At 43.0% G+C, this 24,214-nt stretch overlaps 1 protein-coding gene across 2 annotated transcripts; it reads right to left on the reverse strand.

Moving 5' to 3' along the window:
* PDCD11 (programmed cell death 11) lies at positions 1 to 24,163 on the reverse strand. 2 transcript variants are annotated; one of them, XM_041461473.1, is made up of 36 exons: positions 24,035 to 24,163; positions 23,021 to 23,134; positions 22,314 to 22,451; positions 21,965 to 22,132; positions 21,193 to 21,354; positions 20,522 to 20,645; positions 20,015 to 20,196; positions 19,384 to 19,491; positions 18,732 to 18,938; positions 18,286 to 18,410; positions 17,656 to 17,716; positions 16,836 to 16,982; positions 16,469 to 16,720; positions 15,494 to 15,637; positions 14,588 to 14,788; positions 13,863 to 14,033; positions 13,281 to 13,497; positions 12,343 to 12,483; positions 11,279 to 11,394; positions 10,587 to 11,107; positions 10,045 to 10,107; positions 9,476 to 9,584; positions 8,891 to 8,980; positions 8,477 to 8,579; positions 7,783 to 7,960; positions 7,072 to 7,128; positions 6,170 to 6,292; positions 5,760 to 5,882; positions 5,395 to 5,590; positions 4,863 to 4,982; positions 4,392 to 4,532; positions 3,059 to 3,309; positions 2,260 to 2,428; positions 1,836 to 1,989; positions 1,088 to 1,253; positions 1 to 424 (listed from the first exon to the last, which is right to left on the reverse strand). In XM_041461473.1, exons 2-36 carry the CDS (start codon positions 23,120 to 23,122, stop codon positions 253 to 255), a joined length of 5,502 nt encoding a protein of 1,833 aa, XP_041317407.1. In that variant the 5' UTR covers positions 23,123 to 23,134; positions 24,035 to 24,163; the 3' UTR covers positions 1 to 252. The 2 variants fall into 2 exon arrangements, with proteins under 2 accessions (XP_041317407.1, XP_041317409.1); XM_041461475.1 differs by lacking the exon at positions 24,035 to 24,163 and adding an exon at positions 23,804 to 23,823.
* Positions 24,164 to 24,214: the final 51 nt, after the last annotated feature.

Consider the following 24,214-nt stretch of genomic DNA (forward strand, 5'->3'; position numbering starts at 1 on the left):
TTTCTTTTGATTATAAAACAGTCTGTATTTAAAAACATGTCATCAACAGACCAGGATTATTTGTAACTTCTGGACAAAGCTGCAAACACTTATCAAATCTTTTCATTTGATTGTTCTTCCCAAGCTGGTTTGGTCACAGACCAATACTCTCCAGAAACTCACTGTCCATGGACAGTCACAGCAGAACTCCACATTTCTCAGTTCCCACACTGCATGGAAAGCCAAGTCTCTCTGCTTTCACTTGCACCACACTTAGGTGTCAGCAAGGGAACTCTTGCTCTCCACATACTCAAGTGCTGCTCTTTTAACAGCCAGGACACTTTCTGCTGTACCAAATTTCTTCTCATAATCCAGGTAGCGTTTGAAGAAGAATTTCATCTTCTTTGGTGCCAAGCTCAGGTGTATGACCCTCTCAAAGATGTCTCTGCAAGAAACCAATGTGACTCAAATTACTGTGTTTGTGACAGCACTCAGTACTCGCCCTGTACCCTGTCTTTTAATAAATAGCAAAAAGTCTGGGGAAACATTCAGGGGAAATTGCTGTGAAGTGCTGGTGCTTGAAGAAAGAGATTCCTGACAATTGGCCAAAATCTCTAAGTAGAAGCCTTCTACTTGCTTGCAGAACACTAAGGCTGCTGGTCAACTTAAACAAAGATCGAGGCACTGCATTGCACTATGGATTCATTAAGTGGATGTGGAAAATTACTTCATTTTGTCACGTCTCAGGAAAAGAAATGAAAAAAACATGGTTTTCCATTTTTATGTTACAAAGATTGATTATTCAACATTGATCTCACCCTTCAGATACAAGGCAATCCCTGCAGAGGGACAGGAGAACTTCAGTGCAGGGCCCCTAGTCTCTGTCATGCAGGCCACAACTTATAAATCAGCTCCTCTCTGCTCTATGCAACTCTTTGAGTCTCCTCAATCCCAGCAAGGATAAGCACTTCCACACACCCCATTTTTTGGGGGGGGGAAATCCCTTTTGCTGCACTGTGGGAAGCCCTATACAACCTCACACTGCAGGGTACCTCTGCTCCTTTCAGGTGTGTCCTGCCCCTTCCCAGCCTGCCGCAGCACAACTCACCGGATTTCCTTCTGGCTGCCATGCTTGATCATGATGTCCATGTAGATGGACCAAACGTCTGTCCGCTTGGGATAGCTGCTGAGGGTGCTCTCAAAGAGGGCCTTGGCATGTTCTGTGTCCCCAGAATGGAACTCCAGCTGTGCAAACCTTGAAATGACATCCACATCTGGAAAAAGTAATGACATGTTAGGGTATCACAGCAACTCTTCCACATGATCAAACACAAGTGAGAATTACACAGAACAGAGGCAGGCACAGAGACAGCACCATCTCTACCCAGAGACAAAAGGCTCTGTTGTAAAGAGGTTCTGGAGCAGGGTGGGATCAAAATGGTTCTGGACCAGGGCGGGATCAAAGTGGGAGACAGAAGGGTCACAGTTCACTTCCCATTTCAACTCTCTGCAGGAGAGAGAGGTTTATTTTTATATTCATAATGTATCATGCAGCACCCATAGGCAGCCCCAGAAACCTGAGCTTAGACCAAGTGAACTTTTCTAGAGGGCTGTATAACTCAAAGCTGCCTTTGCTTTGGATGCTTTACTTTTGAGCATCACAGCAAATTCTACTTGGTGCCTTTAGCAGAGGTGGATTTAGCAGTGACATCCAGCTTGAAAGTTCCTCTCCCTGAGAGTCAGCTGACTGCACTTTTCACTTATTACAAATGCTGTCACAGGCAGAGATATCAGACAGCAGCCCATCCCCTGTCTACAATAAGGTCCACAGTAAGGCTGGGGCAGAGAGAGCTTACGTTCTTTGGTGGGCAGAGCCTTGAGAGCACGCTCCAGAAGCCTGTGTGTAGCCTCAGCCTGGCCTTGCTTCAGGAGGAAAGAGGCGTATTTCAGCCACACAGATTTCTCCTGACGAAAACGCTTCAGCATTGTGTGGTACAATTCTTCTGCTTGCTGGAAGGACAGAGTTGGGTTAGATCACACATTCCTGACAAAGCCTTGTAGGTTTAAGACTCTTATTCTTAGGCTGGGTGTCTCTGAACACTTATGACATAAAAGCAAGCATCAATACATCCTTGCCCACTGTCAAACACAGCCATTAATTCCAGTTAAGAATAGGACAGGCCCAAAATCTGACAGCTGGAAGCTTACACAGTCAGCATTTGCAGTTTACTGGCATGCCTGAATGGGATACATGCCAGGGATCTGCTTGCACTCTCTTACCTTGTACTTCTCAGAACTGGCATAGATGTCACACAGATGCTGGAAGACTTTCAGAGGCTCATTGTATTGAACTGCTCTCTCAAAAACCTTCATCAGTGTCTCCTCAGTACCATACATGTTCTCCAAGTTCAGCAGAGCAACCCAGACATTCAGCTTCTCCTGTTCTTCCCTTAAAGCACATGTGAACAAGAATATTCAGCCTTTTGCCAGTCTTCACCAGGTTTTTGCAAACCACCCTGCACAGACTCACTGACTTGTAGCAGGCCTCCAGGACAAGAAACAGGACATACTGCTCCTTGAAACACCATTTTTGAAATACAGCACAGCAGTTGATTCACATTACAGTTTTTATCATTGTTGTTTGTAATTAAAAACCAGAAGGTTGAGTCAAGAAAGCACAATATACTTAACCATGCAGTAGAGATTATTTAAGGTACAGCCCTATGGCAAAAGCAACAGGAGTTTCACCATTTGTTTCATGTTTTGATTCAAAGACATCACTGACAGCATTATGCTCTTCCAAATGCTTCTGACTGCTCAGAGGAATATCTGTGCACTCAGTGACACCTTCAGGAGCTCCTGAGCCCATAACCTGCAGCAGGTCAGTAGTGGTGACTCGGGCCAAACCTTCAAAGGGCCAGCTGACAGTTGCTACCATTTAATCCTTCTGAGCTCACTAAAACAGACTCTGTCACTCCACACACACAGACTCACACTGATACTACTGGTGTTCTTCCACCACAACTACCCCATCATGATTTATTCTTTGGGGCATAGAAAAGCAGAGCTCCTTTATTACCTGAAACTGATTGTTTTAAGTGCTCTCTCTGCCACAGCTCTGGCCTTCTCAATCTCTGTAGCCTGGAGGTGGAAAGCCATGTACTGCAGCCAGAGGATGGAGCTGTTGGGACTGCCCAGCACCAGGCGGTCAAAGTCATCTGCTGACTGGGGCTGCCGGCTCGGGTCCATTAGAGCCGCCTCTACTTTGCAAAGCTCCTTCTCCTTCTTCTGCTTCTCCAGCTCCTTCTCCTTCTTTGTTCGTTTCTTCAGCTGAAAGAGCAAAACAGGAGGACTGAGGAAGGGCAGGCACTTCATGGGGGAATAGGCAGGTCCAGCTAAAGCACAGCCAGACCTCACTATGTCCAAGTGGACATACTGCTAGGCAGTTTCCACAGGAAGAGATGAGGCCAACTGTTTAAAAGAGGATAAAAATGATACACACCCCCACCCTTCTTACACAGCTCACACCTCAAAGAAGAGCAGCAGTACATGAAATTCCTTTTTATTAAATGAAATTCATTGAGAGACCAAATAGTTTGCTTGTATGGCACCACAGCAGCAGGATGCACACTTTGCCCTTCCCTCTCATTCTTCCATCTTTACCCTCCAGGCCAGTACTCACTATCACTCTCCTTCACTCTGTAAAAACCTGACCCAATTTCTCCCCATGTACAACTTGGGTGTGCTGCTGGATCACTAGGGTGACTCAGGTCTAAATTTGGAACTCACAGTGCCATAGTTCTCTGCCTTGTTACCTTGGCCAATAAAGCATCAGCCATGCATTGCCTTTAGAGAGGTGAGTTTTGAGGGACAGGGGAAATCCTGAAGAGCAAACATGAAAGGAGTTCATGAGCTTGTTTCTGATTTTGCTAAATTGCTCTCACTGGAAAACCTTTCTAAAGGTTATAGCATAAAAGAAGATTCTTTTTTGGTGCTTTTTAGTGTTTTGCTAAAAAAGAGGACTATAACTTGAAAGGTTTTTCATCTCCAGGTTTTTCTGAAAGTTTATGACACTCAGGAAAGTAAGAAACAGAGCTGACATTTAATAAAAAAGTTTTTTAACATTAAAATATTTGTTTGACCCTAAATACTTATTTTTTTAACACGTCAACATAAGAAAACCTGTTTTTCATGCAGCCACGCTAAAATTGGGCCTTCTCTCCTCTGCTTCAGAGGTAACTGCTACTAAAGTCAGTTTTCAAAATAGCTGAACAAGTTCTATGTCAGCTGCCAAAGATGTTCCCTTGGGTTAAAAGGCTTTGCTACAGAAGAGACAGACATGCAAATACCGAAACATCACATTACAGCCACTGTGTGGTGTCCCCTGTGCAGACAATACAATTACACAGTACCTTGGACTGCATATCCTCCTCCTCCTCGCTCTCTGAGCTCTCTTCCTTCTGATCCAGCACAGGTATATCCATTGCACTGTCTTCATCCCAGGTGAAGCCCATGGAAACTTGCAGCCTGGGAGCTTCACCAGGCTTCCTCACCTGTTCAGAGGAAGACAGAAAATGCCCTGGATTTTAATTTAAGGTTTTTAGACTGGGATCAGACAACTGCTCTTTGCTTGTGGCATCTCCCCATATTCAGTACTATTGACTTCTTGTACTTGCAAACAGCCCATCAGCAAAAACATTGACTCTGTGACCAGCTTTGCTGTAATTTATATTCCCTCCACTTCAAGCCATTTTCAGATACACAAATACCAGCATGTGTCACTCTTATCTGCAGCAGTAATACTTATTGTCTTAAAAGTTAAACTGACACATATCAATAGAGCTAGAAGGCCATTTCAGGCTCAGGTTCTCCAAACTTCTCACCGTAGATTTCTTTTTAGCTGCCTCTTCCTCCTGGTCCTCTTCCTCCTCACGGTAATATACCTCAATTCCACTGTCATTTTCATCTGTTGGGCAGATCTTCCTCTTCTTTGGCTTTGCCTCCTGCAACAAGTGGAAATGAGTGGATGGTCAAGACCAACAACTGTGACAATCTTAAAGGCAATTCTGATCACAAAGTCAAGAGCCTGACAGCAGGGAGAGGGCCGTACCCTGGCACAGCATTCCCCGCTACTCTCTCAGCTAACAGAGACAGTGGAGAATAAACCCACACTCAACTACAAGGGATGCAAAGACCAAAGGGACAGGAAACACAACTGGGCTGTTATCTCAGCTCCCACCCAAAAGGAATAGTTTTTGATCTCTGTAATCTCCAATGCAATTTAATCTTTTTTTTTTCCTAGTCTGTATAATTTCTCAGCCTCATCCTTCTGGGATGAGACTGGGATCTTCCCAGTCACTTCAGTATTTGAACCAACAAAGTCCTTTAGCATATCCTGTGCAAGCACACCCATACCTGACCACTTTCATGATTTCCTCTTCTCTTTTTTGTCTTTGGCTTAGGCTCTTCTCTTTTTTCCTCACCATCTGCCTCTCTTTTCTCTTCCTCTACTCCATATTGTGGTAGGCCTAGGGATTCAGGCAAGACACTTGGCATCCCAGTGTCCTCAGGCAGGAGAGAGAGCTCAATATGCTTTTCTTTTCTATTTACCCTGTGGTGCACCGCCAGGAGTAGCAGGACAGAAGAATAAGAAAAAAACAGAGCATTTACAATGACTGCAAGGTTCTGAACTTCTTTAAACCTTCCTGTCTTTTATCCTCCTCCCTCTTCCCCATCCTCTCTTTTAATTCATAGTCCCTTTTAAAGGACATTGGACCTACCTAAGTACTTTGGCAGTGAGCAGCTTTCCTTCAGGCAGGTACTTTGCATATAAGGAATGTTTCTGTACAAAGTATGGGGAAACATTCTGGAACAGGATTCGGCCCAGGAGAGAAGTGGACAATCTGAGAAGAGGAAGAAAACCAGAAATAAGTATTCTACAGCAGGAGGAAAGAAAAATAAAGTGCATTTGTGGCATCATCAGCTCTATAAAGTGTCTCAATAACTTTCCCTACTTTAATTTCACAGGCTTAGCACAGTATCCATGACATCTTGATTCCCACGAGTAAATTCATTTTGCAACCTCACATTATTCCAGAGACCATCCCAAAACAAGATTCCACAATCATTACCTCAAAATAAGTTCTCCAAGACACATCACTTGCCAGAATCATTTTCTCAGGTTACTCACCCAAAGAATACACCTGATGGAGTGATTGATTTGACATAGCCTCTCACTAGCTGGCCTTTTTTAACATCCTTAATACTTCTTATTTCAATATCCTCCACTTTGCTGTTTATCTTTGGATTTAGCCTAAAAGAAAAGAGAGGTCAGAAGTTAAAGCACACATTTGAATAACTCACATTCTGCTCTGGATAGCAGAAAATAGATCAGTATTAACCATAGCTAGTACTCTCTGCAAAACACTGGATCAGAGACACCCTTCAGTTTATTGAAATGTACTAATGGATTACCTGCATCTCTGCCAAGCTCTACCTAGCATTAGGGAATACATATGCTGCTGCAAACAGAGCCAAACGCATCAGCCTGGCCTTCTCTGACACTAAGAAAATGAGGAGAGTGAAATGCTGTCTGAAATTTTGCACAGCATTTGCTTGGTGTTTTCCCTACTTATTTCTAAGATACTTAATTCCACATTTCTTAATTCCACATGTAAGGAGGACAAAGCAAGAGGCTCAGTTTTAAGAGACATTTAGGGCTAAATCTATGATTTAATCAAAACTGTTAAAATGCAGCTGAACATTGAAACAACATACTTGTATTGCAAATTCAGTGGTAGAACTTTCTTCCCAAATAAGCAAACAAAAAAGATAAGGCCTAGAAACTATGACAAACAGAAATTAAATCTGAACCCACTTGAGCAGGTTTATGTTAAGTGCCAGACCCTTCAATGTTTGCTGATTCACAGGAAAAAAATCTTTCTGAAATAGGAACAAGTATCACCCCTTACAAAAATACATTCCTTATTCTTTTAACACTTCTCACTGATATTCCCAAACAAATAACAAGAGTATTTCATGATAATTTTCTTCACTAGTAGGAGATCAACAGACTAGAGGGATGACACATACCGGGATTGCCTGAGTGATAACTGGATTTTACCATTCTCATTGGAGAGGATGTAACACCTGCATGGCAGAGGAGGGGGAGAAAACAGAAAGCTTTTTTACATGCTAAAATAAGCCACAGGTAGAAAAGAAATATTTGCAGTAGCTGAAAAAGAAACAAAGCACACTGTTCCTTTGAGCACTTTCTGTCTAATACAAACCAGCATGACACAATAGTTCATAAAGCTAGATAAAGGACTTCTGAAACATGTCTGCTTGATTTACTCAGTCTCTGCTGCCAGTACAAAAGAGTTAGAGATTGTTACACCTGAAATCACTTGGCCTGTTGCACTGTCCAACACTCCCAACACGAATGTGAAGCAGGGAAATGTGATTGCTTGTGCATTACAAATGTAAAAACGACTCAACAGCCAAACAGCCCAGAACCACTGCAGAGCTGGGATACCTGCCCACCCTTAGCCCCATCAGTGCCTTAGCTAACAGAGTAGTTACTCTCAAAAAGACAGTCCATGAAGGCAGCTGAAAAGGGGCTTCTTCAAAAATGGAAAATACAAGACTTTCACCCAAATATTTATAAGGGAAGTCAGCATCACTTCTTAGCCACAGACTGAGCTTATAGTCTGGCACTACCTCAAGGATCACCACCTCAAGGTCACCAAACGAGGATCTTTCTAAGCCTTGCAGCTTGAAGGAACAAGGAAGACAATTACTGACCTCACAATTTTGCCAACTTTGAAGTTCCCCAGAGGATCCTCTGTGTAAGTATCATTCAGGTGAAAGATGCTGACTTTGCCACTCTTCCCACCTGGCAATGCAATGGTCAAGCCAACATGTGGAGTCACCTTTGTTACCATGCCTACAGAGATGGTGTCCTGCTCCAGTGATTGAATTCCTGAAAAAGGTGGAGGGAAAGGGCTTCATAATACTTCAAAATATGAAGCAAGAGGTAGTATGTTTGTGTAGCTAATTTTAGTTGCCTAGTCATATATCAAACCCACAAACTTTTGGTAAGGTGCAGTCTATGCCATCTTTGCTCACATCCATGATTGCTGTGGTAGCCCAGACAAGTACAATCCTTAGCTGCACAATTCCAGTATCCAGAGTAACTGACAAATGTTGACAAATGTACCACCTCACACCTGAGATTAGAAGGGAAGATGTTCAGAAGGGCTCAGAGAAGGGCTTCAATCTGCAACACTAGGAAAGTGATTCTTTATTCTAGAGGCTTGATTTCGCCTGTCTTAGATGCTGCTACATCTAGGTCAGGGTCCCAGGGGTTAGTTCTGTTCCACAGGGAGGTACAGCTTGGCTCTGGAGTGCAACATCTTCACCTGAGGGGTCAATGCAGGCCCAACTCTGAGTAAAGTACCACTTGTGGTGGGGTCCTGCTGTTAAGGCTCCACAATACCTGTGAGTGACAAGCAGAGGTTTGTTTCGGTGGCATCTGTTCCAGTCACTGTAGCTGATATTGCCTGGCCAATTTTAAAGCTCTTTTCTGGATGTTTTAAGACCTGAAATAAAAGACACATTTACACTTATTTCCAGAAAGGAAGCTTTGCACAACTCTGATAGTGTTTCCCCTTTGAACCTTTACACTTCCTAAAAACATCTTTGATGTGCAGTTGACTGATAGCTCAGCACTGCTCTAGTGGCTCTGCTATCCTGAGCTGAACTAGCTACAGGCACAGTACTTGCTTGTCAGCAAGGGGCAGCAATGCCAAAGGGCAGAGCACTGGGTTATGAGTTCACACAGACATCAGAAGTGTCTGCAGCCATTACTTGTGGCCAAGCATACGGGAACAAAAAAGTAACAGCCTCTTACCTTGGTGTTCAGAGACAGCAGCAGGTGAGGAACTCTTCCTCGAATGTCCGGGGCAACTTCTACCTCCAGCCAGTTTTTGAGCACGTTATACTAAAAAGACACCAAATAACCAGACAAGACAGCATGAGACCTTGGGGGATAAAAAAAAATCTTCCCTGGCAGAAATTTTTCACTCATTTTTAAGGCTAAAAGGAACTAGTCCAGCCTTGGCCACTGCACCAAGCAAAACTGGTGTTTTGGATTCAGTTCTTACAAGCATAACACTGCTGTGGTTCACAGGCAAGTGCACACAGGGGATCAGCAGCAAGTACACTTTGTGTGGTGGCATACTCCAAAGCCATTTTACTACAGCCTGCTGGCAACAAACAAGCATGTCAAAGAGGACAAGCCAGCCAGACTCCACCAAGCACCAAAAATTTGTTTCCTTCCTCTACCTTCCCTGTAAGACACTGCAGTTGCCACGGGCCACTCTCACAGTTAATGAAGACCATAGTCTTCAATATTTAGGTCTGAGCTAAGGCCCCCCAAGGTCATGTCCATTTGCTGCCTTCTCCAGCACACTTCCTGAGAAGACTCTGACCTCACCTTCTTTACAAAACAGGTGACTGTCTGTCCAATATCATAGAGTCCAAGTTTTTTGAGGGACTTTTCTTCTTTAAGGTTCAGCATTGCTGTGAATTCCCCTTCTTTTTCACTGTTTGGAAAAGAAGAAAGAGGACATCAGTAAAACAGTTTTGGTCCTAAAGATGAAGATGGAAGTTAGAAACCCAGGGGAATGTGGTGAGCTAGTACTACTGTGACAATGTCTTTCACCCCTCCCCAGCTGCATTTTTTCTGCCAGGAATTAATTCTTCCCTGATCATAAGAGGAAATTTTTCTGATAGGAATAGACACGACAGAGTCCAGATTGGCAGAACAGGAAGCCAAAAGGACATTCAAAGGAAATCATGTGCTAGGAGAGCACTGTGATGTTTAACACAGCTATAGGACCCAAGTTAGTGTGAAAGAGAGTAAGAGACCTTGCCTCACTGCACTACATGTGGAGGTTCTTGCTCATGGCCAGCTCCTTCATGAATGAAAGGTACAAGGGATGGGACATCCAAGAATACAAGGTCTGTAAAGCATGTGCAGACAGCACAGAGGCCAACACTTACCTTGGTCGAATGCTGAGCTCTGGAATGGATTGTGTGAAGTGTGGATGGGTGATTGGCAGGCACCTAAAGAGGAAAAGGATCATAGTTTCTCATGATCTCCCCAGGTCCCAGTCACCCATATTTAATGCCTCTGCACTGGCAAAAAAAAACCCAGATGCAAGCCCTCTAAAACTACAAGAGCCTTCCAGTTCCAGTTCTTCCAATGACTATTTCAGCAGCAATTTAGGCAACCAAAATACCCCACCAAATTTAGTCCCTTGTGCCTGTATTTAGGGCTTCCACTGGATCTTAAGAGTTTAGACATCTTTTTTTCTTGCAACCTATACTCAAGATAAATACAGCAACACAGATAGAAAGCTTATTTACTGAAAGCTGGATCTGGAATAGAATATAATAGCAGATTTCCTCAGGCCTCAACTACTCCAGCAAAGGCAGCTGTAACAGCATCTGTTGACAGAGGGCCTAGATGACATGAATTGAAACACAAAGTGTTTCATCCTCTGCATTCCTCCAGAAGCAATACCATGTATGTGTTTTCCCACCTGTGAGTATTCACATCTCTGCCTCCAATGACTCGAGCAGTCACTTTCTGTCCGGCTTTCAGAGTAGAAGTTGGAAAAGAGCCTATGGGCACTTCATCCAGAATCCGGGATGCATGGATTGAACCTGTCAGCTTGTCATCAATAGCTACAGTGACGTGGGTCGGTTTGACGGATTTGACGGTACCAGTAACAACATCCCCCGGGGACAGCGAGTGTTTCACAGCAGGAAGCATCTCCTCCAGTGCTGTCTCTGACTCGTTCCGCACCCTTACAAAAACATTCTTCTTGGCTGGGCCCTGTACTGCTAACAAGACTCCGTGGTTGTTCTCCTTCACGGCTTTTAAGGTGGCAGAGATTGTTTGTCCCACCCTCAGTTTTTCTGAGTCGAAGCGGAAGGTGTCGTTGAAGTGGCAGGCGATGGGGACAGCTGCCAGCTGGCCTGTCTCCAGCAGAGACACGATGGCAAAGTGCTCTGTGATGTGCTGCACCACCGCAGAGTGCTGCGAGTTCTCTCGGAGCCGCTAGACAGAAATGGACAGAGAGAGTGACTGCTCCTGCTGAGATCTGGATTCCCTCCACTCTACCTCCCACAGCTCTAAAAGAGGAAACAGCCCCCCTTGAAATTTATTAATCAGCTACAGTTTGCCAGACAAGCAGAAACACACAAACCCAAAAACTCAACACATACTCACTCGCTTGGGTCTTTGCTTTAACAGTTCTTCCCGAAGAGAAACATACACCTCAGATGTGAGGGCATCCACATGAAGAACCAATGCCTTCCTTTTCTCACCAGGAGCAATATTTTTGGCTACAAATGAGAAAAATGAGATTATATCCTGATGACAATGAAGAATTCTGAGCAACTGTCAGAGTGGTACATGACAAACACGAAAGGTTTAATTCCTGATGACCAAAGACTGCTTAATCACTATTGTATCTAAACCAAATTAGTACCAAACATATAAATCTATTTAAGAACAGATTCTCCCAACATTACTGGCAATGAGGAAAAAAAGAGAGAGCTTTGTATTTGGAAAAGGTCTGATCTTTCTTGGAAAAACTAAATTGGTTTTATGAAGACACAACTCTTAAATAATGAAGACAAGGCTGACTAAAAATAAGGTCAAGATAATATAAAAAAGATTTTCCCATCATTTGCACAAAACTGTCATCAGTCTATCTGTCGCTAAGGAAAAAAAAACAAACTCTTCTGACACAGAAGTGCTGGGGTTATTACTTCTGCTGAAGTTAGAGGTTTATCTTGCTTTCTCTGGTTTATTCATTACTTCAGCAAATATATGTTTGGTTTTGCACAATAGGACATCTTTAATTTTTTAATTGGAAAATTATGGTCCTGTTTTAAAGTCATTGATTTTTCAAGAAAAATTGACAGCAATTTTAGATAGGTACTCCTTGGAGTATGCTCTTTCTAAAGGAAGAAGAAAAAAAAAACAAGAAAGCTGGAGCTTGTACTCATACTTGTCTATATACAATATGGTTCAACTAAGGATCTATGAGCACAAACTAGATGCCCAAAATATGAGACAAGATTAACAGAGGCACAGGAAGGTTTACATCAAAATTTCTGAGTCACACAAACAGGCCAGCAAGACATTGGGAAACCTAAATACTCTTCAAGGCCATTCCTACTCTGATCAGACTTCTCCCTGTTAGTACCTCATCAGCAGAATCCATTTTGGGAGAGGTTTCGAAGTACAAGACTGAAAACTAACACAAGCAAAGGAAAGACCCTCACCTCCCAAATGGTAGCGGGTGGCAGTTACAGACAAGCCTGTGACAGAGCTGCCACTGAACAGTGCTGAGCCATCCTCCCTCACATCCTGCACAACCAGATGCATCCTCTTCCCAGGCACCAACTCACAGATGCCAGGCTCTCCTAAATAAAGGGAAGAAAAAGTGGGAAATCAGTTTTACTTATGCTGTTTCTTCACAAAACAAAGACAAGCCTTTGCATTTACTCAGTGGTACAGGAAGCATTAATCTACCTTCATAAGGGAAAACAAAGCCTAGGTTCATGAATCTGTGGAAATACAAAGTAAATTTTAAGAGCTAATCAAAGCAGAAACCCTTCTGTGACATTAAGGACCTAATAATTTTAGAGTGAGTGTTTTCCCATATTATACAAACACTGGCACCCAGCATTGCATATGGAAAAAAGCAAAAGCAAAACAGAGTAACACTAGAAGTAAAAAACAGACCTGTCACTTCACAATTACAGAAAACAAACATTAAAAAGTACCAGATATAGGAAGAATCTAAAAAGACAAGTCAGAATTTGATAAAAACACTAGAAAAACAGCATGCAAGAAAACCCCTGCTGGAGGACCTATAATGCATGTAGTTAAATCTATTTGAACAAACTCACCCTCATGTGAGTACTGTGCTTGGGTTATCACAAGCACTTGATCCAAAATCAATGCAAGAGGCTTAGGAGACTTCAATGAAAAGAGCAATTTCTTTGGCTTGATCCAGCTGTACTTACAAAAAGCCTCTTGTCAATGGCAGACACTGCACACACATCCTTTTTCTAATAAGCTACTTTGGGAAGCGAAGTCTTTGCTTGAACTGAACTTTCTTTCACTTAAATGTTTTTCTTTTCTTGTTCCTTTACAGCACTTTTTTTTTTTTTTTTTTTTACTTGATACCCTTTAGCAGAACATTTATAATCTTTACCTCTTTTCAACAAGTTCCTGATTTCTTTCAGCTCCTTGAAATATTGATTCAGGAGGCCAAAGCTCTCTGCAGCAGAATCTCCTGAGCTGCACTCAGACACCTTCAGATTGAGGAGCACACGCTGCTTCTCCTCATCAGTGCTCATCACCTTTGCAATCACAGTCTGTCCCACCACGAAGTGGTCCTTGGTGTCTGTCACAAACTTGTCACTCATGCTCTGTGCAAAGGAAACAGAGGGCAAGGTTACTGAGCACAGCTGGTACTGATCAACCACCCACAGAGCTGTTCAGAAGGGTCTGAATTAAACTTCATGTAAATGCATAAAAGAAATTAACAAAGACTAAGAAAAACCCATCAATTAAAATTAATTACTGAGGTCACATGAAATCCTTGTTGAAGCTTAAGCTAACTTGAATTAAGTGCTTCATTTAATTTTGGAAGTGATTTAGAAGGCAAACCTAAACCCTTTTACCCTGAGGCAGGAAGCTGTGCAAATGCAGGGCCTGCAGCCCAGTTGCTCCCTCCTTGTTATTGTACCTGATCACACACATGCTACTTTACTGAAATGGAGGCATTACTTACCACTTTAGGTGCCAGTCCTGTCACACCAAAAGGGAACTCCACAAACACTCCAAAGGGCATCACATTCCTCACATAACCAGTCAACAGCATCCCAGGCTGGATTTCTGAGAAGCTTCTTACAACTTGCTCCTCCTGTACAGCAGAAATCACTGCAGACTTTCTACTCAAGATCTGAACAACCAGTTAAGAAAATTGGGAAAAGATGAATGAAAGCAGCACGATGTCAAGCAAATCTCTCAGTGCTGCTAACCATTGGGCTAAAGCACTTGCTGCAAGTTAGAAAGTACAGGAGTGCTAAATGCTGTAATTCCAATTTCTGTCTTGGTCTCCCTACACAAGAATTTAGCAACTCATGTCTCTTAGAACTGCTCAGCATTAAAGATACATGCTTCACAGCACCAGAAATATCAACTTCCTAACAATTCAGTGCAGATTTTTTATATAAAAACAGCAAATTTTTTCCTAAGGTTGTGATAGGTTTAACAGCCCAGAAGCTGGCTGGGAAAACAAGTCAGCTGACCACCTAGTTCTGCAGAGATTCTAACCCCAGCTGAGCCTCACTTCCAGAACAAATTATAATGTCTCTTTAAAGTATCATTAGCATGACAGGCACTTCCACTTCACACTAGCTACAGTAATCTTATGCTCGTTGCAGATACTCTGGAATCCTGAGAGATACCTCCTTCCCCACACTTTGTTTGCCCGGTTGAGGTGGCAAAGGATACAATGTGCTCTCCCTTGTCACTTAGATACATAACTCTGGGCAGGACATCTCCCTCTTGAAGACAGTGCCACAGGAGCTTGGAGGTAGCAACAAAGTCAGAAAGGTGCAGCATGGGGATCCAGGCTACCAGATTGTCTTCATCTTCTAAGATGGAAACTTCTAACCCATTATCTTTCTTCTTCAAGATTTTCACATCAACAATCTGAAAAGAGAAGAAGTACAGTGATATAAAATTCCAAGTGTTTTTGAACTCAATTATTTTGATGCACAGGGGATGGGATGTGATGTGCTGCAGGGGATTTAACGTTGCCTCGCAGCTATACATGAAAAACTCTCACATCAACAGGGCTGAGCTAAGAAGCATGACAACGCTGCAGGTAAAATAAAAACTAATTCTCAGCTCCCAGAGAAATAAAGAGCTGGAAACATTCTCTTGGTTGTAACTTTTCATTTGAAGGGTGAAGGGAACAATTTCACCAAGACCAGAACTGTACTGTTCCTGCATTAGCATGGTCTGCAGGGAGTTGGAAACTGTTTATTGCAAAAACAGAGAAACATTTCAAAACATTTCTCTAAAGCTTTTATTTTCCAGGGAGCAAAAGCAGCTGGTTTTGGAGCAAGAAAATCAGCAGCATCCAGAAAATAAAAAAGAGAATTCCACCTTAGGAGTAGAAGCACTCATTGCTACCTCCAGAGGGACTTTCCTGGGACTCCTTTATCCTGACCTCTGAAAACTGAGATACCATTTTTGATCCAGGAGGTCAACCACAGAGTAAGAAATGCACATTTAATGCTAATCCCTGATTACTGTCAGCTTTCTTGAAGCAAAGTTGTTCAAAGTGATACCAAATCATATGGAAAATGAGTAGGAAAAGGCTAAAAAGGAATCAGCCACTGAATTCAATACCTCTCCTATCTGGTACTTCATTTCCTGTTTTTCCTTTGGAGTACATTTCCATTTGTCCTCAGGGCCAGGTTTGCTTGATAATCTGAAGGACAATAAGAGTCTTTCCTGCTGAGGCTCACATTTTAAGACCATTACTTTAAGAACCTGCAGAAAAAAATAAATTATAAAACAGGTTAAGTTCAGCTGACCCTCCTCAGTTTGCTACTACCTACAAAAGAAGACAAGGACATACATACACAGTTAGACTTTTCTCTCACACCTGAGGACAGCAGGCCAGTGGCTAGAACTCAACAGGTTCAACCACAGACAAATATCAGAAGGATATTTTCCCACAGAGGGAAAACAGAAGTACATAATCATTAAATGAGCTTGTGAAAGTATGTACCAGGTCTGTAGCAGAGTTGAGAATAAAATCCAGATCTCCAGAACTAGTCAGAAATTCTGACTAGAAAATTACCTTCCTCCTAAGCCAACCAAAAAATAACAGGATTAAAGACAAAGAAAAGCACCAGAAAAAATAATGAAGAGGGCTGAGATCTCTGTAACTATGCCCACAACAAAAACCATAACTGTGAATAACACAGTTCCTAAAGTGCCTGTAATTTTAAACCAGCAAGATAACTGGAGTAACACCGAGGCAGAAAACATCATCCTTATGATTCTGTAGCATCCTTATGATTTCCTCAGGAGAAACAGCAGAACTTGAACTCCAGACTTCTACTGAGAATCAAGTCACATGACCGTGTTCTCCTGTAGAACACAGAGCCTAGAAACAAAGGCAAGTCAGACATACCCAAAGAAGAGCTGCCCTTTTAACAACCCACCCTGCTTAAATGGAGCACAACTAAGTAATAAAGTGAAAGGACATAATCATCTCTTGGTGTAGCTGGCTCCTCAGGTAAATCCACATTGAAGCCAACTGCAGATTTCTCTTTCACATTAAAACACATGGCAGAGCAGAGGTACATTAATTACCTGGCCTTCATAGAAGACTTTATCTGGACAAGATATGGGTTCTGAGCCCAGCTCATTCTTGGGTACCAGACCTTTGACATCGTTGTAGAACTTCACAATGCAGCCAAACTCCCTTGCACACACTACAAAGCCATGTGTGATCAGGCCTGGTTTTGCATCTTCATAATTTGAGAGGACTGGAAGCTTTGACTGAACGAGACTTTTCTTTAGAGTAAGGATCAGCTTCTTTCCTCCAGGATTGCACTCTAGCACCTATAAGAACGGAGTACAGAGGTTCAAAAAGCATGTCTGCCCCTGTCTGATCAATCCAGCTGCTAAATCTCAGAAGAGTGCAAAGCAGCTGAAGACCCTGTCTAGCAGCTCTCACCCGACACTTGACTTCATCTCCTACGTTGTACTTCTTCTCAGGCTGCTTCAGGATCACATCAGAGAGATGGAGGGATGGTACAAGTCCTCTAATCCCATCAGCCACTTTCACCTGCATCCCAATGGGTTTTAGAGAGAGCACTTTGCCCTAGAACCCAAAATAGGGGAAAAACTCGTAAATTCATCCTGAAAAGTAGACTGTGGTGAGACAGAAAACAGCCAAGACACTACAACACCTACAATCACCAAATCTCATCACATTTTTTTAAAAAAGTAATCTTAGACCAAACTACATTCCACCCAACTAATCTGACCTGTTAACTTTTATATACTTCATAAGGTTGTTGTACAGCCTCTTTTCTTTAAGCATAGACTACCTCTGCAAAATTCCTATTGATGCCAGCAAGCTAGAATTGTTTCCAGAGACATATCCATTACAGACATGACACAGACATAAAAATCATGAGTAACTTTCTGCCCATCAGCTCATTGTTCAACCATTGTGATTGTTCAACCATGAACTTTGACTGCAAGGCAAGTTTTCATTTCTTTCACTTAAGTCTTTTAAAAATGTACTTATGGCAACAAATAAATGACTGACCATAGATAAAATTTGATTGACTTTGCCACATCACGAATAAAAGCATGAACAAAATGGGAAGAGTATTGCATTCCACTAATCAAGTCCTCCAAGACAAGGTTTCTCTCACTTTCATCTCACTAGTCTGGATCAGAAGTTGGACACACATATTAGGCAGGAGTGCACACTGGCCAAGATCACTGTTTTAAGTATAATATGCTCAGGTCCTTCAGAAGCTCACCTGCACCACATCACCCGTGTGGATATCCTGGTACTGCAGAAACCGTGCTTCAATAATCTGGCTAGAGAAGAGACAAAGAGACCAGTCAGTCATCTTGAAGGAAACCCAGGATAAGAGAGTCCCATCTCTGACTTGTCCCAAATATCCATTATTCCAGACACTCCACAGTGTTCTACAACTCCAGAGCTGTGTTTTACTCCAACTGACCAATCTCCAAAAACAGCTCTTAGGACATAAAGTTCAGGGAGGTTCACCAGGCTCCATTCCAGGTGACAGTCACACAGTTATGGCCTCATGAAAGGAGAACCCATTATCTTCTTTGCTTAAAGCCATAAAGTTGGAAGTACTAAGAGGGACTTTAGAATACAAATGAGCTGCTAGATCAAGGTTTGATTTCCTGCTGAATCGTGATCTTCTGCCTCAGCTCACCAACTATACTGATGGTGTCCCAGTTCCACAGAGTATGGGGAATATGTGCAGGATGCCCAGACAACCTGATGTGCCACAACATAGATAAAAGTCATAAACCCCAAATGGCAAGTTCCAGTCCTGCAAAGCAGTGTAATATTCCATTCTCAAACACCTTTCTAATTCTTCAACCAGTTTTCTGGAAGAGTCTGTCATACTCACTTCTTCAGAGATACAATACACATCTCATCCATCAGGCTGTAGTCAATGATCCGACATTTATGTTTGGAACCTTCCTTAAATGCCCCAGGTTTAAAGGATTTTCTGGTTTTTGAAAGATGTTTCAACTAGAAAAAAAGGAATTACAAGTGAGTGTTTGGAAAGTGGAAGCACTGATATGGGCCCTAGGTTGAAGTGGCAGCATCTGACAAAACTGTTCCTCTAGCATTCTCTTCATGCAGGTTTCACCAGCTCTTCCACAACAACCCTCCTACATTTAAATTCAAACAAGGGGATGTATCATTTGACAAACACCTCACATGCTATCTTAATTTAATTGCATTGCCTCACAAAGAGGATAAAGGCACAAAATAACACCCTCTCCTAGCCCTCTTTCCCAGCAGGCTAAGATAGATATGGAGGACTTGCCTCGCCAGCCTGGCACTTACCCGTGCAAATGCAAGAGTGCCATCGTCAAGCTCAAAGATGGCCCCAAACTGTTTGTAGAAGGCTTTCACGGTGGCCTCCTCCAGCACTGCCCCCATGCGTGGGCCGGGGAGCTGGCGCGGGGCTCCCCCGGCGTGCAGGAAGGGCGAGCGCAGCGTGAGCCGCACCGCCCTCGACGTGGGGTGTACAGACAGCACGCAGGCCTTCACCTGGGAACACACAGTGCTCACTGAACAAAAGAGGACAAAGGCACCTCTCTCATGCTCATAGACATTCTGCTTGGTACCTGAACTTTCTGTCCACATGCAAGCATTTTCCAGAATTGCTACTAAGACATTGCTCGCTTCTAACAGCTTCACCAAGGAGGGATTTTTGCTTTTGTCTATTTATGGACTAGGCTGGTATCAATGCAGGGAGGGGAACATTACCACACAAGTCATGTTTCTATCCCTTGCAAATTCCAGGTTTCCCAAATAAGTCTTTCAGGAATGGCTTTGTTATTTACATCTTTAAAGCAGCCACAATAGTAATTCAAGTAAAAGATATGAAACAAGCTACCAGACTTCAGATTTCAGAGATAATTCCACAGAAATGTTGGAGAAGATAAGAGATGTTGTAAGCAACATAACTCCGGGCATCCTCCATCCTCCTTACCACTTGATCTGGAGAATAGCTCATGGATTTCTCTGGGTCAATGTGCATGAAATCCACAATGCCAGTGAAGTAAGACAGAAATGTCAGTTTCATCCCAAGTGGGGCCACCTAGAAAAAAGGAACAAAAAGATGCCAAAAAAATTTCCACGCTCAGTTTTCATGCACCAGAGAGCAATTCACACATTTCAAAAAATGGCACTGTCAGTGTTAATCAACAAGCACATCACGAGAGACAGAAAAACTGCTAACAATTCTGCTTTGCACACTCTGGTGAAAAAACAATCCTTCTGTTTTTTGATAAAGCTGTGTGTATTCTGAATACTGCTATCCTGTTGAATATTTAGCAGCAAAGGCCAGAAAACACAAAATTATTGAAGCTCTGCTTCAAACTCCATCAGCAGCTTCAGTCTGAAGCCTTTATACTCAGGGCATCACAACCAGAACTGAGATCAGACCTCAGGCGAATGCAGTGGAGGGAAGTGTCTAGCAGATTATGTTTGCTACTTCTAAATAATTGAGACCAACCAGAAATTTTCCAGGGCATAAACTCTCATCTCTGCTTCACCTGTCTCCTGTCTCCAACAATGCTCAAAAGACCAACCCAACAAAAGAAACCCACACGAGAGCCTACCTTCTGCACTCGAGCTTTCACCACCAGCCCTGGCAATAAATTGGAGAGTGCCCAGTTCTGTCGCTCTGTGGCAATGGATGCAGCCACCTCCGATCGATCAATGGACAAACAGACCACCCTGCCCTCGTTCTTCACTTCCACAATGAGGCAGTTCAGGTTCTGGCCTATTTTCAAGTCAGACCCTACAAAGATAAGTCACAGCATAAAATCTCTAGCAGGAACACTCAGTATTTCCTCCCACTCTTTCCAAAGCTTTTACAGAGTTCCCTCTCAGTCTATGTGAAGTTTACTGCCAGCAGGACTTGGAACACAGTCTCTCAGATCAGGGGCTGAACACAAAGGCTTGCTGCAGACCAGCCACAAAACTGCTGCTTGCAGCAACCTGCACAGACACCACCTTGACCCAATCCCACCAAGGTGCACTGAACCACAGATATAATAAACTCTAATCCCTGTCATTATCCACCTCCATTTTAACCCATCAGATCCTCCTGCACTAGTTCTTACCTTTCTTGACTGCTTTGATGTAATTTTTGGCTTTCTCATGAGGCAGGAAAGCATGAGTTCCAATGACACCAATATCTATGAGGTAGCCATGGTCTTCCACACTCGACACAGAGCCAGAGAGCAGCTGTTGGGAGGAAAGCACTGCAACTCAGCAATGTAATGAAGCAGCTGGGTCTTCAAAGAATGAACATATGGTAAGAGATTCACCACCCAAAGCAGTAGCAAGAACACTACATTCTTTCTTATTACACAGCTCACCTAGCAGTGAGGACTTAACTCTACCTTTATCTAGCTATATACATAAGGAACTCACAAACTACTATGAAAATAATTGTGATGCTCAAAAATAGCAGGTGTATACAATCATGCAGCTGAAAACATAAAACAGAAACAACCAAGCAATTTTATATATTTCTGTAAGCTATTTTATATATTACTCTCTGTAAAAATTAACAAACTCAGAAATAAATAATTAAATAACTTGGCCGTATTGAAACAGAATAAAGTGAATTAATTTCATGAATGACAACCTGGAGACAAGAACTAAACCCACTCTCTCCTCACAGGTCACTTCCATGGTGGGAGTAGCTCCACACTCTGCTCTGATCCCATGTAAGGACAAACTGAAATGCAAGAGCCCTGAGAGGCTGTGACAGACCCACAGAATTTACCATGCCTGCTGCTAGTGCTGTAGAGCTCACGCCCTTGTTGACCTTCTTGGGGTCAATCGATAACTTGACACTGCGACGTCCATCGTCACTTTTCTCAATGCTGGTCACGATGCACCTGACCAGTGTTCCTGGAGAAAACATGTCTGGGAGCGAATTCAACTCCTGCCCAGCAACATGATCAACAGAGAAACATACAATTTTTACAATGTTAAATAACATAAGGCTAGAATTTGTTATTGAAGCAGATTTTGAAAACAAAATCCCATAAGAAAGTCCTGTTTCTTTGTCAACACTTCAGTAACAGGCAGGAAATACCACAAACACTTGACTCTCAATAGAGAAGCAGGAATGACACTATGTCACGTCAGCAAGACTGAGAGGCTTTGCTCAAAAACACTGTGTGGACTGGAGTCAGGAGACTGCAGCTGAGGAAATGTCTACAGAGCCAACAGTGACCCTAACCTGGCCTCCTCCTTCAGCAGAGAAAAACACCATCACCAGCAAAAGGGCAGTGCTAATCCCACATTCCACACCACCTCGGGAAAACTTAGGCACTGCTGACACCAGAGAGGCAGGGTAACTGATTATTTAATTTTGTTTTTCCTAGCAGTCAGCTGTTACCAGGAAATTGCACAGTTTGCTTGGAAAATCTAGTTCCAAACCAAGGTCAGTCAATGTCAGGCTCCTAAGCAATACCTGAGGGTTGGTTCTGAGGTACTAACAACACACTCTACCTCCAAGCACAAATCACAGCCCCAGCCCCAGGTCTCACCTCCAGGACTTCTCCTTGGGCCACCTGCTTGGTCAGCAGTTTGCTGTAGGCATCGCTGATCTGCGTGACCGGCACAAATCCGGAGAGGCCGTTGGGCAAACTGATGGCGAGCTCGTAATCACTGACCTCTTTTATACAGCCAAGGAGCAGCATCCCCTCACTGAGCGCCTGGGAGGGCAGGAAAAGTAGCATATAGGGTGTCTTGGCAAGTCAGTGATAACAGGGGGACAAGCAGTTAAGTTTTGTACTGGATCACAGATGTATTTGGCAGGTTTAGGGAGGAAAAACATGCCATTTTTACGTAGCCCAGAAAAGAGAGGCACACAAAATCAAACATTTATGCACCAACCTCAATTGTGAGTGGTCCAATATTCATAACATTGTCTTTAACAGCAGCTTTAACAGTTTTGTCTGCCTTGAACCTTTTCTGCTTTTCTTGATCTTTCTGGCCCCTTTTTCTTTTCAGGGATTTTTCTTCATGTTGAACCTAAAGCATATTACAAGCACAGAAGGTTAAAAAAATAAAAGTGGAAAAAGGAACAAACTTTGCACTGTGGCAGAACTCTGCTGCCATGAATAAAATACCAATTTGGACAAAAAAAAAGAGAACCATCTTGCTAACTGTTGTCTGTCTACATGCAAGTCTTCCAAGTTTCTCCTTTGGGCCAAGGCTGATTATTTATAAAGCCGAATCTTGGGAACAGAAAAGAGTGGTGCAAGAGATCCACACTCTACTAACAGAAAGACCAACTTAGCCTGCATCCAGTAACACCAGGCTCACCATGCAGCACCTTGGGATAAGATGCTTGTGGAAAGTTTAAAAGCTACAGCCTGATCAATTTTGACTGAACTTTCTCAGTCATCACGTTCAAGATGTAACAGGTATCAGGGATCCTTCAGAGATCAGGAGGATGGTGGATGCCAGCAGACATCCATTTTTGGGAGTCCTTCTGTAGTTTACTGTAGAAGTAACAGGTAGAGAGGGCTGCAGTCAAGTTCTGACAGTGGAAGAGCTCCGAGAAACTTCCAAGAATCAAGAGCATGCAAACAACATACATCAAACAAATTGTCCCGCTCTGACTTTGGCTTGGGTGTTTTTCCCTCTGCAGGTTTCTTCTGGATGCCTCCTCGAGGAAAGTTTTCTTCCATGGATGCCATGATTGCACTGCTCTGGGACAAATGACAAAGCAGAAATGAAACATACAGTTTTTGTGCTCGTTCCTCACAAATACTGAGGTGACATGAGTGAACTACCTCCAGAATAAGAAAGACTTCGGATGGCTGTTCTAGTTCGTCAGTGACAAAACAGAAACTCACATCCAAATGGATTTATTCAACACGTGACTGCAATGAAGTGTTGCAATGATCTATCTAAATATGCACATCCATAACTTTTTACTACTGTACAGCTCCACTGAAGTATTACATTATTCATTTTTAAGGCACTTAAAATACATCACATATATATATTCATAAAACTGCTTTAACCGTATTTTGCCTAAACCAGTCTTTATTCTATTCAGTGGCTGAATTTACCAGCTTCAGTCACCAAGGAGAAAGCTGTGAGCAAAGCACTAGATAAGCTTGGCTTGCATTTTTACTTTTTGAACGCTACTTATTAATTAATTACTTATGATTAATATAACTTGCCACCTCTTTGTCTAAGCCATAAGTATATGCATATAAAATAGGCGTTTAACCTTACTATTTCAATCAATAAACAACACCTTGCTTATTTGGCCACAATTCACTTGTTACTACCACTAATAAATAATAATATATAAAAGCAGTTGCTAGTCCTATATTATTATTGCTTATAGCGTTTATACTATTACTTACACCATTACTTATTATTAGCCAACAGCACTTCTACAAAAAATAGAGCTGAAACCCTATGCTGTCAAACTTCAGGCAACCTGTTAGCCATACAAAACTTCTTTAAACGGAAAGCACACGATGAGGCGAAAGCCGTCAGGGCACGCTTCAGCTCAGGGCTCGCTGAGGAACACACACCTCCCACGGCAGGCAACCGAGCCGGCCCCGCTGCAGCGGGCACGGCTGGCATCTTACCTGCCCGGGGCCGCTGCCAGGGGGAAGCGCGGGATCGGGATGGAGACAGTTCCCGGGATCGGGATGGTTCCCGGGATCGGGATGCGGACGGTTCCCGGGAGCGGGAAGCGCACGCGGCGCCGGCCGGAAGCGGCGCGCGGGGCTGAGGGCAAAGGGCGGCCGGAAGTGGCGCGGCCGCGC

Source organism: Pyrgilauda ruficollis, unplaced genomic scaffold, assembly GCF_017590135.1.
Source record: "Pyrgilauda ruficollis isolate IOZ18807 unplaced genomic scaffold, ASM1759013v1 scaffold15, whole genome shotgun sequence".
NCBI lineage: Eukaryota > Metazoa > Chordata > Aves > Passeriformes > Passeridae > Pyrgilauda > Pyrgilauda ruficollis.